At 43.5% G+C, this 15,467-nt stretch overlaps 1 protein-coding gene across 1 annotated transcript in view; it reads right to left on the bottom strand.

Annotated features, from left to right (window-relative positions):
- Nucleotides 1-7,065: 7,065 nt before the first annotated feature.
- ACER3 (alkaline ceramidase 3) overlaps nt 7,066-15,467 on the bottom strand; it is a 115,677-nt gene continuing 107,275 nt past the window's right edge. Inside the window, exons 9-11 of the mRNA XM_073612857.1 lie at nt 14,939-15,043; nt 12,200-12,245; nt 7,066-8,209 (exon numbers count right to left, since the gene is read on the bottom strand). Of these exons, the coding sequence (XP_073468958.1) occupies nt 8,156-8,209; nt 12,200-12,245; nt 14,939-15,043 (205 nt within the window). The 3' untranslated portion in view covers nt 7,066-8,155. The remainder of the gene's footprint in view (nt 8,210-12,199; nt 12,246-14,938; nt 15,044-15,467) is intronic.

A 15,467-nucleotide genomic window follows, 5' to 3' on the forward strand; every position in this document is an offset into this window, starting at 1 on the left:
AGTCCGGCGCACCTGGTGGACAAAGTGCGTCGGAAAGTGTGCCGGACCAAGTATGCTAGAAAGTCCGATCGTGTGTACGCGGCATAATGGGTTAGAAAGTTTATAGTTTAGTTAATTTCAATTATGTGAGTGAAATAAATTATATAGGAATACAATAAATGGGGTATAATACCCAATATAGTCAAAGTGTGAGAGTGTGCTGGGTGTGGTGATGAGGGGGGTGTGTGGGAATAATATATAAGCGTGTTATAAAAACACTGAAAAAAATAGTGTGGAGAAACAAAGTGTGGTGTTCATAACAAACCAATATTACATGATAATGAAAATTATGAAAACTTGTGAGTGTATGTTAAGTGCCCATAACCGTGAATGAATCCGTGTATTGATTGGGGTAAACAAAATAAAGAGTGTATGGGGCTGAGTGCAAGTGTTGAGGCATTGACAAAACCATATATTTGGCAATAATGGGGAAGTGTATTGGCTGTGCTAGATAAAAATTATATAGAAAGCCCAAAAAGGGAGAAGTGTTGATAACAAAAAGATTCAAAGAAGTGCCGATGTCAGCCAGTCTTGTAAGTTCAATGCGCTACGCTTACCTAGTGCTAACTCCTTCTTATATGTAATAACGGCATTCCCGAGAGCATCTCAGGAGCATCTGGGAACTGCCGAATTTTATTATGTCTCAAATAATTACCTATGAAGTGCAGGTGCCAAACTCCTCCCCGCCACGGACTCCTCCACCAGTCCCCACCGCTGTACTAGCGGCATCTGCGTGGCCCTTTTCTTTTTTTTTTTTCCCTCACTATTTTCCACACATTTCTACACTCCTCATCTATTCTTTTCAACCTTTTTTTTTTCCTGTTTGCATCCATGTCCATATTCTCACTGACTCCATTATATAACAGCAATACTTTACCTTTACTTGTAGGTCATTATCGAGTCGACTACCTATTGATTTAGATACATATATATCTTTATTACAGTTGTCATGATACATATGGCCAATGGGACAATTCAGAACACACATTTTGTTTCACCTTCTTTTTTCGCCATGGTCACCCTCCACTGGGCCCCCGACTGGTTGCTGCGGGTCACTCCTCTTCAGTTCTCGGTTGGAGCAATTTCCGTTGTCGCCATTTGGGATCAGTCCTTTGGATCGATCGACCATAATGTAAGTATGGAGAACCTCATAGGAGGTTACATGCTTTTTCTCCAACCGCAAGCATCATTGAATGTTATATCTTACTGATATTTGCTATTTTCTAGATATTTTGTACATACATCAACTCCTGAGGAAGCGAGCAGAGCTCGCGAAACGCGCCGCATACAAAAGATGTATATCATGTATCCCCTAAAATGTATTGAACATATTTATGATCACAAACTATATGCTTCTTGATGTTTTTATGCTCATTTATGATGATGTTTTTGGAATTTCAATCAATTCTAATTAACTTATTCTACTCACTTGTTATGACCTCTATGATCAACTCATTTAAAGTCCCATGGGCTAACCTTTTCTTCGCTAGCCTATAATAAAGGCATACCTGTAGCTACCCTGAATGTCTCCTAAATGGTTTAGGATATATCTCCAGTATTTGCATGTGCCGACATCATCGGCACATGCGCACTGAAGCAACGGCACGTACGTGCCGTTGCTTCAATTAGACTGTGCCGTTACGGGCGGCTCACGCATGTGATAAAAAAGGACCAGACAGCTGAGCTGTGGGAAGTGGGCCGGGAGATAACAGCTCCACAATGCGATGGAATAGGGTGGCTGCTCTCTACTCTTCCATGACGGCTGCCTTGTTGGGGTTGTGCCTCACCCTCACTTTCCTCCTTTGCTCTATCTGGCACCCAAGTCACGTCAGTGACCTCATCATCATCATTTCCTCCATCCTCATTAACACTGGAGACAACTTGGCAATACTCTGTGGCTGGGGGAACATGACTGTCAATTTGTCTACCAGTGTTCCCCCCTCTCTGTAGGCTCATGTTCCTGTCATCCTCAACCTCTGAGCCAAGATTTGAATCAAGCAAGTAATAATACATCGTCAAGGAGCAAGTGGCTGACGCTGTGTTCAAATAACTCAGCTGACTCCTCCATGCCTGATGCTGGGGCTACGGCAGGAATAGCTGTAGACAAGGAAGCAGGTTTTGTCACCCTGGTAGCTGCAGTGGACTGTGAACCAGGTCTGCTTGGGTGACGGAGGATGAGGATGGTTTAGTAAGCCAGTCCACCACCTTCCTCTGCATGCTGTGGCTGGATAGCATGGGCAACAATCACTAAACAGAGGAAGTGATGCCCTGCTTGAGGAGTGACCATGTCCACCTTTGCCTGTGGACACATAGGCTGCCGGACCCCTCACAGTGCCATGGGAACGTCTGCCTCTCCTTGTCCTCCAAGAATGATGGGGGGGGGGGTTAATTAACATAATGTAATAAAAATGTAGGAATGTGTACGTAGATGCACTTTAATCAATGGAAAGTGTTGTTTGGTGCACTTTAACTTGAGTACTCACACTACACAGACACACCATAGTAGTGAAGTAAAACTGCACTGACATATACTGCGTCAAACGTGCAGTAACGCACAGATATATACTGTGTTAAATGTGCAGTAATGCACTGATATATACTGCAGAAAACCTGCCCTGACAAATTAAACTGACACTAAAGTAAAAATGAACGATCACGTCAATCACTGGATTCACACTAAATTAATATTCTACACTGACAATAGAAGCACAATAGCACACTAACTTGCTAGCAGCACTGAACAGAGGCCTGTTCTATCTCTCTCCATGCCAATATCACACTACAAATGGGGAGAATATTTTTATAGTGTGGGGCGGGACTAAGAGCAACGAGCCATGATTGGATAGAGTCATCATTACTTTCTCCAATCATGGCTCTGACAGTGCTCTGTGCCCTGATTAGGCAGTTTTCATTGCTTCAGCCAATCAGGGCTTCTTGTGGCCATTCGGCGGGCCGAACAAACAGTCAAACGCCCCGATAATTTGGGTTTTCGTTGATCGGGCGAACAGCCAATGTTCAGGCCAAACCGTTCACCCAACTCTATAACTACTTTAATACTGGACCCATCAGAACATCCCTCTCTCACAAAATATGATAAGTGGTGTACCAAGGATCGAGGGCAGTGAGGGGGGAGGGGGGGGTGGATCCATGATATACAGGCTTCTACTCACTTCTGCCCAATAGCTTCTCTGTATGACAGACTGGGATAGAGACCTTATATCTGAGATTCCTTGGAATATACAACTACTAATGTCCTTTATACTTCTGGCTGCTAAAATATCCATAGCAGGAGCATGAAAGAAGAGAAAGCAATTTTCAGTACAGGAGAAGTGCCTATACAACTGTGCAAGACTGAAGGGCTGGAGTTCACCTGCCACTCACTATGCCATATACCCGTATGATAAAGCAAAGCTGGACTTCATATGAAAATGATCTTAAAGTGGAACTTCACCCAAAAGGTGAGGTTCTGCTTTTATAAAGAATATGTAAACATTTCATATTCCCGATATGTGTCTGCTGTACCATGTACTTGTATGAGGAAGTATCCCATTCCCTTTGTATTGCTTCCTTTATGTGAAATCCCTGGTGTTCCTGCCAGTCCCTCTGCTTTCCTATTAAAAACTGACCACGCTAAGCAGAATGCTGGGAACTGAGCCTGCTCTCCTCCAATGATCAGACTTGTCCTGACACCTTCCCCCCTCACAGCTATTCACTGGGAAGCTCCGTGCACTTCACTTTTTTCACAGCGAAGTTAAAAGTACATCTTTTATAAGAAGGATATTTACAGATCTATTTTCTATTAATTTTTCATCACTATTTATTTGGACTATTCATTCAGCAGCTTGTTTCGTTGCATGATTGTTATATATATTTTTCACATATAATTTGTAGTTGATAGCAGCGCTATAACATTCCCCATTTATATTATCCATTGTTGTTTTGTGAGAACATCCAGGTGATAGCAGCGGCTTCTGTATATATTCGCACTTCATTTGTGTCACTGATATTAAAAAACGGTATTTATTCACCACTAGGTGGCAGCACACAACTACCACATTTTCATTAAAGGTGTTGTAAACCTTCGTGTTTTTCACCTTAAAAGGAGGGCCCATTAAAAAAAAAAAAAAAAAAAAAAAAAATTAAAAGTCAGCAGCTACAAATACTGCAGCTGCTGACTTTTAATTGGACACTTAACTGTCCCAGGGTCCAGCGATGCGGGGGATCGAAGCCCCGCTCGCCTCTCACTCCGTTCGGCGGCGCTGGCATTGTAACTGTGGGCGCCGGGCTGTGGCTTCACCGCGCGCCGTGATTGGCCGCTCAGTCACCTGGGACCTGTAATGGGTCCCAGGTGATTGACAAGAGGGAGGGAGCAGAGCCGAGTCCTTCCTGTGCCGAGGGGGAAGTGATGTCACCAGCCCAGGCACTGAAAGAGGCAGACTACGAGGGACCCCCTAGCAACAGGCATTTAGGAATTTTCATGTATTTTTTATTTTTTGGGTGGAACACCACCTTAAGGCTCCATGCACACTGGAGCTGAAAAACTGCAGTTTATTGGAGTTGAGCGTTTTTTTTAAAAAGCCCATAAACTCCACTCTATGTTATCCTATGTGTCCATGCACACATGGACGTTTTTTAGCTTTAATGAGCAGTGGAGTTTATGGGCTTTTTTGTGAACGCCAGAAATTCGCGTTTAAAGTGCAGTTTTTCACCGCCAAAGAAAAAAACGGCAAATGCCGATAAACGCGCGTTAATTAGCGTTCGGCGTTCTATTTTTTCAATGCATTGTGGGAGTTTGGAATGCATTGTGGGATTTTTGGAGTGTCCTCTGTGTATTTTTAAAAAAACGCCCATAAACGCTAATGCTAAAAAACGCTCATAAACGCTAGTACAAAACGCTGTTAAAAGCATGTTTTTCAACCAGAGTTTTCTGCCAGCAATCTGGCGTCCAGAAAAAGCTTTTTTGAGCTTCAGTGTGCATGGAGCATAATGCATCCTACCCGGTTTCCCCGAAAATAAGACCTAGCGTGATTGTCGGTGATGGCTGCAAAAATAAGCCCTACCCCCCAAATAAGCCCTAGTTAAAGTCCTTGTAGGTCTTATTTTCAGGGTAGGGCTTATTTTCGGGGGGAAACAGGGTAGGGCTGATTTGGGGGGTAGGGCTTATATTGCAGCCATCACTGACAATCACGCTAGGTCTTATTTTCAGGGAAACAGGGTATGCATTAAGGTGAAAAAACATCTGGCAGTGACCAGCCCCCCCCCCCGTTTTACTTACACTGAGCCCTGGAACTTGACCCACAGGGACACGCTGTCTCTCTGCCCGGGGTTCTCAGCTCTTGATTGGATAGATTGATAGCAGCGCAGCCATTGGCTCCTGCTGCCGTCAATCAAATCCAATGACGCGGGAGAAGATGAGGTTCGGGGCAACTGGTGTGTTTTACATATCATTTCTATTTTAAACTGAATGTTTTTTTTTTGTTGTTTTTTTTACCCGAAGGCTAGTGAAGAACTGGACAGGTAAGTATCCTTTTATTAAAAGTTAGCAGCTACATGATTTGTAGCCGATGACTTTTATTATTATTATTTTTTTTTTTTCCCCCCCTCAGAGTGAAGAACCGCTTTGAGATATCAACACCTGAACTTTTACTCAAATCTTGACGTTTTTTTAGGCCTCATGTACACTGCTGCTGATAATTTTTTTTCAACTGCTCCTGAACCCTCCTCTATGTTATCTTATCAGTACATGTACACAGGGTCGTTTATAGTCATTTTTAAGCAGTTGAGTTTAGAAGCTTTTTTTTGGAACCCAAAAAAATGCGTTTAGAAGCTGTGTTTAGAAGCATTTCAAACGCCAAACGCTTCTAAACGCGGCAACTCGCGTTTAGCCGCGTCTCGTTTACAGGCGTTTTTCATTTTTGCCTATTTAAAAAAAAAAAAAAAAAAAAAATATGTTTTTTTGTTTCAAATGCTTCTAAATGCAAACGTGGCAAAACGCCGCTAAACGCGGTATGTAAATGCGGGAAAACTGACTTTTTAAAAGTGGGTTACTATCGTTCAAGAGAGATTGTAAAAATGTCCCCGTGTACATGAAGCCTACATGTTTAGGGTGTCGGAAGCTGGAAGGGGGGACGAGGTAAGGCACCTTTCAGGAGCAGGAAGAGAGAACAGATCGGACCACAGCTGTCTGCTAGAGCTGCACAATTAATCGTCAAGAGTCGTTATCGCGATCTTGACTTTTGAGGGCCACAGCCCTCAAAAGAAAGGAAGAGAAAAACGGGGCAGTCTGCCAAGAACCAAAACATTCTTTATCAGTTAAGCTTAAACTAAAAGTATAAACATTGTAACAATTTGTCAATGGAATAGACTGTGTGTAAGTGAAAAAAGTTTAACCACACTAAACCTTTTTTTTCCTGACATTTGTTGGTTTCAAGTTAAAATCATTTTTCTTTTTTGCTAGAAAATTTCTTAGAACCCCCAAACATTATATTATATTTTATATATATATATATATATATATATATATATATATATATTTTTTTTTAGTAGACACCCTACAGAATAAAATGGTGGTTGTTGCAATATTTTATGTCACACTGTATTTGCGCAGCGGTCTTTCAAATGCAATTTAAAAAAAAAAAAATTACTTTAATGAATAAAAAAAAAAAAAAAAAAAAAAAAAAAAACTAACCAGTAAAGTTAGCCCATTTTTTTTTTGTATACTGTGAAAGATTTTACGTCGCGAGAATCATGAGAATTTTTATTCTAAGCAAAAAAAAAATCGTGATTTTCATTTGCTGGACTAAGGAGAAGCATCAGACAGGAAGTTGCAATAGTGGTGTCACCCCTGTAGAGTGTGTCTCAATCACAAGACTGGCTAAATAGAATTACAAAACCGTCGGTAGGGGAAAAATAAATAAATAAATAAATGATTTCACATAGATGTATCTCAACAACGTATTCAACTTTTTTGCGTTCTGCTGTAAGATTCATCAATTCATAATAAAATATAATGGACACAACACAAGATTCTCCATAAAGGATCAATACAAATTTATTAAGAAATAAGTTAGGCACTGTTTCTAAGCATAGATCATCCGTCCACCAAACATTCAATATTAAGTATGCCAAGTAAAATACTTCCCTCCCCCACTGTGCGTGTTGCTAAACAGAGAGCTGATCTCCTGGCCTCCCCCCCGCAGCTCTCAGTGGTTCTTCCCAACAGCCCCTATATCTCTACTGTCTCCGGAAGTGAAGTAGGCATCCATGGGAGGAGCCACTGAGAGCAGTGGGGACCAGGAGACTGACAGTCCTGGAAGAACCTGCAGACATCGATGTCTCTTCATTGACGGCACAGGCACACCATTTTGTTTGCAGGAAACCATTTTTTTTTTTTTGTTTCAGCTGGATTGTAGTCATTTCTAAAATACAAATGCAGCAGAGGTCACTTGAACGGCACTATTCTCTCCTTGCACAACTTTGGCAGAACCAGTCTATAACTGCTAAAAAAACAAAAAAATAAAAAACAAAACAAAAAGTCAAATTTATCAAATAAGTTGTGCCAACAGTCTGTGCGCATAACGTCACCCACCTGGGATTAGGATGAGTTTGTAACACTTGTTTACCAGGATTGCTGTACTATTTTTTTTTTACGGCCCATTAGAGTCAATGGCGCTTGGGCTGTATTATTAAAGCCTATCTCTGGGTAAACTTGGACCCTCTCCCACCCTGCTGTGTATATGAGGGCCCCACCTCCTGTACAAAGCAGGGACTCAGGAGCGGGGTGTGAATGCACATTTAAGGGGCAAGTAAAAGGTTTTGTTTTTTTTTATAGAAAAAGTAGAAAAAAAAAAAAAGTTGTACAGTCCAATGACCTATCCGTTAGTTCCAAAAACCAAACAGTGAAGTTCTGTCTGTAACTGGCAGTACCAGTGCAACCAACACTTATATAACTTGGTATAAAAGATGTGCGTACACAGTCAGGAGTACGCACACACGTGTATTGTAGCTATACATAGATGCATATATGTAATGTCCGTGTTCAGAACGCTGGAGATAAGGCGTGTCGCACTCTGCCGGGACCGTTCTGGAATGTTTGTGGTTCTTCGATTGGGCTTTGTCAGTGTTTCTTCGGAGGTTCCACCACAATCATCGGCCACATGCCAAACATGAACTGTGCAAAAAGAAAAAAAGAAATTAAAAGCAAGAAAATGCCTCTCACATGTAATACTACATATACTTGCATGAATGGCTTTCAAAATTCCTTTTTGTATTTGGATACTTATCTAATTTAGTTGCATCTAGCCACTGTGGATTAACCCACCAAAAACGCACCTCCCCAGAATTTTGGCAAGGCACAGATCTGGCCAAGGTTACAAAAAAATTTCTGCTGCACTTAAGGTTCCTAAGAGCACAGTGGCCGCCATAATCCTTAAATGGAAGACGTTTGGGACGACCAGAACCCTTCCTAGAGCTGGCCGTCCGGCCAAACTGAGCTATCGGGGGAGAAGAGCCTTGGTGAGAGAGGTAAAGAAGAACCCAAAGATCACTGTGGCTGAGCTCCAGAGATGCAGTCGGGAAATGGGAGAAAGTTGTAGAAAGTCAACCATCACTGCAGCCCTTCACCAGTCGGGCTTTATGGCAGAGTGGCCCGACGGAAGCCTCTCCTCAGTGCAAGACACATGAAAGCCCGCATGGAGTTTGCTAAAAAAACACCTGAAGGACTCCAAGATGGTGAGAAATAAGATTCTCTGGTCTGATGAGACCAAGATAGAACTTTTTGGCCTTAATTCTAAGTGGTATGTGTGAAGAAAACCAGGCACTGCTCATCACCTGTCCAATACAGTCCCAACAGTGAAGCATGGTGGTGGCAGCATCATGCTGTGGGGGTGTTTTTTCAGCTGCAGGGACAGGACGACTGGTTGCAATCAAGTGAAAGATGAATGCGGCCAAGTACAGGGATATCCTGGACGAAAACCTTCTCCAGAGTGCTCAGGACCTCAGACTGGGCCGAAGGTTTACCTTCCAACAAGACAATGACCCTAAGCACACAGCTAAAATAACGAAGGAGTGGCTTCACAACAACTCCGTGACTGTTCTTGAATGGCCCAGCCAGAGCCCTGACTTAAACCCAATTGAGATTTTTTGGAGAGACCTAAAAATGGCTGTCCACCAACGTTTACCATCCAACCTGAGAGAACTGGAGAGGATCTGCAAGGAGGAATGGCAGAAGATCCCCAAATCCAGGTGTGAAAAACTTGTTGCATCTTTCCCAAAAAGACTCATGGCTGTATTAGATCAAAAGGGGCTTCTACTAAATACTGAGCAAAGGGTCTGAATACTTACGACCATGTGATATTTCAGTTTTTCTTTTTTTATAAATCTGCAAAAATGTCAACAATTCTGTGTTTTTCTGTCAATATGGGGTGCTGTGTGTACATTAATGAGGAAAAAAATGAATTTAAATGATTTTAGCAAATGGCTGCAATATAACAAAGAGTGAAAATTTTAAGGGGGTCTGAATACTTTCCCACTGTATATACCGTATTTATCGGCGTATAACACGCACTTTTTTCCCCTTAGAAATCAGGGGAAAATCGCAGGTGCGTGTTATACGCCGATCCCCTGCGATCCTGACCTGTCAGAACGAAAAAAATCGCTGACCGCGATTTGAAAATGGCGCCGCCGGCGCCAAAATACACAGTGCCGGTCCTCGGCTCTTCTCGGCCGCTTTCGGTTTCACTTGAGCACCGCCCGAACCTAGCCGAGTATACTCGGCTAGTTTCGGATAGCTCCGCTCACCGTCCGAGTGGAGCCGAAAGTGAACGAGAGCCTCCGAGAAGAGCCGAGGACCGGCTCTGTGTATTTCGGCGCCGGCGGCGCCATTTTCAAATCGCGGTCGGCGATTTTGAAGCTCAGAGGCTTCAGCAAGACTGCACTGGGGCAAGGCTGGACTGGGGCAAGGCTGCACTGGACACTGGGGAAGGCTGCACTGACATGGCTGCACTGACATGGCTGCACTGACATGGCTGCACTGACATGGCTGCACTGACATGGCTGCACTAGCAAGGCTGCACTGACATGGCTGCACTAGCAAGGCTGCACTGACATGGCTGCACTGGGGCAAGGCTTTACTGAGAAGGCTGCAATGATGGGCATTTAAATGTAAGTTTTTTTCCCTTAAAATTCCCTCCTAAATTGAGGTGCGTGTTATACGCCGGCGCGTGTTATACGCCGATAAATACGGTATTTTTAAAAAACCGTCAATTTTGGTTTCGGCAAAGTGCATCCTGAATTTTCAGTGACTGTCATTTTCATTTCGGTACACTACCAATGGCCCGTACACACGATTCGAAAATTGGACGAAAATAACTGCTTTCAAAATCGATCGTACGATAATCTGATTGTTAGTACAGAGCTTTCGATATCAGATCAACTGTCGTAAACCGGCTATTATCCGATCGGACAAAACATGAAAAATTCTTATCGTACGATGCCAGATTGTACGATTTTCGTTTAAATCAGCACAGTTATCCGAAAATACAACGCAAATACACTACAACACATTACATCACTTCCGAATTTTTTTTTCTGTCGTACGAGAATTATCGTAACTTTGATAGTAACCTATTTAATTTCTACTTGCGACTAGCAAGTGAGAAAAGTCAGACGGATCTGTCGTTCGATTTTCGGATCGTGTGTCCGGGGCAGTGTTGATTTCGTCGACAAAAACGGTTTCATCAAAGTTTTCGTCAGCGACATTTTTACAGTGACGAAAACTAAACGAAAAGTACACCACATTTTCGTCCACTGACGAAAATCAAATCAGTTTTCGTTGCGTAACAAATTAAACGAAAACGTGAGGCAGGGACGTTTAACTTCGTGAACTAACTTTCGGTTTTCACAGAGCTCCGTCTGCTTCGGCTCCTAGCAAGCGAGTTAAAGCAACTGTGTGCACTGCGACTGCCAGAGACCAGAACAGCACTGTGCATTACAGCTGGTGCCAACAGCCAGAGCAGACAGAGCACCCACTGTGAGTGTGCAGTACTAATGTACATTACATTTACAGCAGGCCTGAGGCCTCCCCTCAGACCATCTGTCCAGAGCACTGCGTGGGCATTACAGGCCTCCTCTGACCACTGGCATCCAGAGCACTGTGCATTACAGACCCGAGACCAGTGTACAGAATTACAATAGGCCTCCTCTGACCACCAGCATCCAAAGCACTGGGCAGCATTACAGGCCTCTCATAGCACCGTCCATAGCACCGTACAGCATTACAGGCCTCCTCAGAGCACCGTGCAGCATTACAGGCCTCCTCAGAGCACCGTGCAGCATTACAGGCCTCCTCAGAGCACCGTGCAGCATTACAGGCCTCCTCAGAGCACCGTGCAGCATTACAGGCCTCCTCAGAGCACCGTGCAGCATTACAGGCCTCCTCAGACCACCGTGCAGCATTACAGGCCTCCTCAGAGCACCGTGCAGCATTACAGGCCTCCTCAGAGCACCGTGCAGCATTACAGGCCTCCTCAGAGCACCGTGCAGCATTACAGGCCTCCTCAGACCACCGTGCAGCATTACAGGCCTCCTCAGACCACCGTGCAGCATTACAGGCCTCCTCAGACCACCGTGCAGCATTACAGGCCTCCTCAGACCACCGTGCAGCATTACAGGCCTCCTCAGACCACCGTGCAGCATTACAGGCCTCCTCAGACCACCGTGCAGCATTACAGGCCTCCTCTGACCACCTGCAGCATTACAGGCCTCCTCAGACCACTGAGATTAAGTCGAGGGGATTTCTAAGCCCCGATCCGGTGAGGCGGCTATAGCAGAACGAGAGATTGCCACGCTCTAAGTCAGCGGGACGAGGAGGGCGTCCTTTGTAATTTCACCTTACAGATTTTTTTGTAAAGGTGAACTTACCCTTTAATTGAACAAGCTGAAGTCAGGAGCTGATTGGTTTCTATACAGAGCTGCACCAGATTTTGCAGTCTCCAGTTTTAGTACATCAACCCCAGTGTTACTTGAACAAAATGCAGATGTAACAACCAAGGTGGCTCTCTCACAACCTCTCTGAATGCTATCCTTAGTTCTTAAAAAAAAAAGGAAGAAAATACAACATGCAGTATAATGGAGCTAGAGGTCGAACACTAAAATTACTCACCTTCACCTTTGGCCGATACTTAAGGAAGAGAGTTCGTGTGTACAAACTGAAACAAAGCACATAAAAACAGTCAAAATAAAGCAATTCAAAAATTTAATTTAGCATGCTACATCATAGTCACTAAATCACATCAGCTTGTAAACCAGATACAAAGACGTCAAGTTCTACTGCTGAAGGATGGTCATATTATAAAAGACTCATAAAAATGCAGATCCACCCTTGGAATGCTGTGACATACATCCATAAGTCTAGGGTGACTTGCTTTTGCACAAAAAGTGTTTAAAAGTTGTTGGATCCTCTATGTACAAAAGAAAAGAAATCATACTTACCAAGGTGGACCGATGCTGCACCTTTCCCCCGCTGGGCTCTAAGACTCACAGCTCTGTGAGCAGAGAACTGGTGACAACGGTCAGTCACCGCTCTCTGCTCTGCGCCCCCCTCCCCATGCTCACTGGAGAGCTGGGCTGTGGAGGGGGCGGGAGTGACTGTTCAGGCTCTTAGCGGATACCTAAGAGCCTGAGCCGGGTGCTGGTCCAGGCTCCTGGGTGGATCCCGACACCATATGTTCACAATTTTTCCCCAGCCTGGATCGGTCCTCCGACGTCAGCTGACAGTGGGCTTCAGCCTGCTGTCTGCTGAAAATGGGTCACAGGAGTGCAGAATGTAGTTGCTGTAGTTCTCCTTTAATAGCAAAAAAGTACCCACATTTACCGTAGTGAAGAATGGAAGACTTTTTTTGCAATAGTTTGAGACCTATAGAGCCTATATATACACAAGCATTAACAGAAGCACCCATATCATGTCCTTTCTGCCCACGTCACAATACTCAGCCATCGAAGCTGTAACACTGAAGAAACTGGGATTGAAAAGATGAAGTACAACTTTCACCAGGTGTTGTGAGATTCCATAAAGAACTCTGAATGGCACCGTATGATGCATCACAATCCTGTGAATGCTATGGGGGAGATTTACTAAAACCTGGGAGTGCAAAATCCAGTGCAGCTCTGCATAGAAACCAACCAATCAGCTTCCAGTTTTATTTTTTTTGCAAAAAGCTTTTTTTGAACAAGCTGAAGTTAGAAGTTGATTGGCTACCATGCACAGCTGCACCAGATTTTGCACTCTCCGGTTTTAGTAAATCAACACCTATGTGTTGAGGACCTTATTCCACTAAGATAAAAAAAACACGGCATAAACCAGCAATACTAGGCAAAAGCTGGCATTACCGGGCGTTGGCACATATTATACAATTGTTGAGATTTTTCCTCATACCACCTCCAACCTAGTGTTCATGCACCTAGTAAACCTTAAAATGTTACTAAACCCAGGACCCTGCATTCACCATATCTGGTCTCCCACAGTACACAACATGGAAATGCAATAGTTTTAGTAAATATAAACTGCTAAATACCTTTTTTCATCGACAGTATATAGCAGTCTTGTGACTTCTATCAGTGTCCGGTTAAAGTTTGTAGGAGGAGTTTTCATACTTCACTGGCTGTCCTATCAGGATGCAGGACCCCTGACCCTCTGTCTGGACAGTGCTGATTGGCCCTGTGCTGATCATATGCACACTCCCAAGAAAAAAAAAACACTCTAGCAATACACACCAAACTGAGCATGTGCAGCCTGACTCCAGTAACTCTGTCTTATCCGGACATGTTTTGGAGACAATGCAAGGAGGGGGAGGATCTGTGCATACAGGGTCAAACAGCATTTTTACACAGTGCAGAGTATTAACCCCTTAGTTTCCACAGTAAATATAACAAGCATGCTTTATTGCATCTACAGACTGATTTTACTGTTGTGGGTTTAATAACACTTTAAAGCTTTTAAATGTAAACTCTAATCGCCTGACTTGCATCCCACAATGCAATGCTAACTCCTCTACCGACAATTAGTGCTAGTTCACACCAGATGCAGTTCCGTGCGCTTTTTTTCTGGACTAAAAATGCATGCACAGTGTTTTCCATGTATTCCAATGGCTTTAGTTTACACCAGTACAGTTTCCGGTGCACGGAATGTCACAGGAACATCTTCAAATTTTAAATCTGCCTACTCAGTACCCTAAAAAATCTACTTGTCCTGTTGGGTAGCCTTACAGCTGTATATCTGCAGTGTGAGATCATGCAAGGCACTACTACCCTCTGACTGCTAGTCTATCCAGATTTGGGGATGTCCTTACTGTCCTGCTCACTGTTCTCCTTGCCAAAGAGGAAGCTGGAACTGGGGATCTGCAGTACAAAAACCTCCCTGATTAGGTTTCATCCCATTCTATTGATCTATGCTTCCATCACCTCTCCTGTTGCTACTTGACCAATCCTCTACCAGACAGCTCTGCCATAAGAAAGCGCAGTCCTACCTCTACCAAGATGGTCGCCTTCACAAAGAGCAGAACAAGGTATATCAAGTCAGTAATGGGGGCGGGGGGGGGGGGGGGGGGGCAGATCAGCTGCAGAGGGCCTACAGGCAATACTGCTGACTAGTAACTTTCCCTCCACCTGTATTTTGGGCAAAGATTCTATAGTACAGGTCTTTTTTTTTAAAGAGTGTAGTGTCTGACCGGTTCAACTTGGGGTGGTGTTCTGGAGCTTCCATGGTAAGCAGACAGTATATGCTGGTGTCCTGTACCATTCAGTACAATTTTTTAAGCACACAGAAGCAACAGGTTCTCTTTGGTAATAAGCAATATGGAATCAGTTAAAGTGCCACATAAAAGGGGCAATAATGGGGATTTACCTAAATAAAATATGCAGGTAAGAACCCAGTCCAGTGAGTATGTGCCACCAGGCATGGAATTGTGTCACAGCCCCGACGACCGGAGGCATCTTCTGCCGTACATTCCTGGAAGAAAATAACATGAGTTTTTTTATTTGGTAATATTTACAGGAGAAAGATTTAAAACACAAATGCCTAAAAGGTGGAATGTTTAGATCGGGGTTTCTCAACCAGGGTTCCATAAAACTCTAGGGTTCCTCCAGAGGTTGCTAGGGGTTCCTTGTGCAATGACCAATTTCTGCCTCTCAGATAAGTTCCCACTGACACCATTGATCTGCTTAGCTATCTATAAAGGGGGTAATTCTTCACAATGATCACAAGTGAATTCTTCCCAAGAAATGTCACACTTATGTATCATGAGGCGTAGATTATATATATATATATATATATATATATATATATATAAATAGATAGATAGATAGATAGATAGATAGATAGATAGATAGATAGATAGAGAGAGAGAGAGATTTTCTAACAGGGGTTCCTTAAG

Source organism: Aquarana catesbeiana, linkage group LG02 (assembly GCF_042186555.1).
Source record: "Aquarana catesbeiana isolate 2022-GZ linkage group LG02, ASM4218655v1, whole genome shotgun sequence".
Classification (NCBI taxonomy): domain Eukaryota; kingdom Metazoa; phylum Chordata; class Amphibia; order Anura; family Ranidae; genus Aquarana; species Aquarana catesbeiana.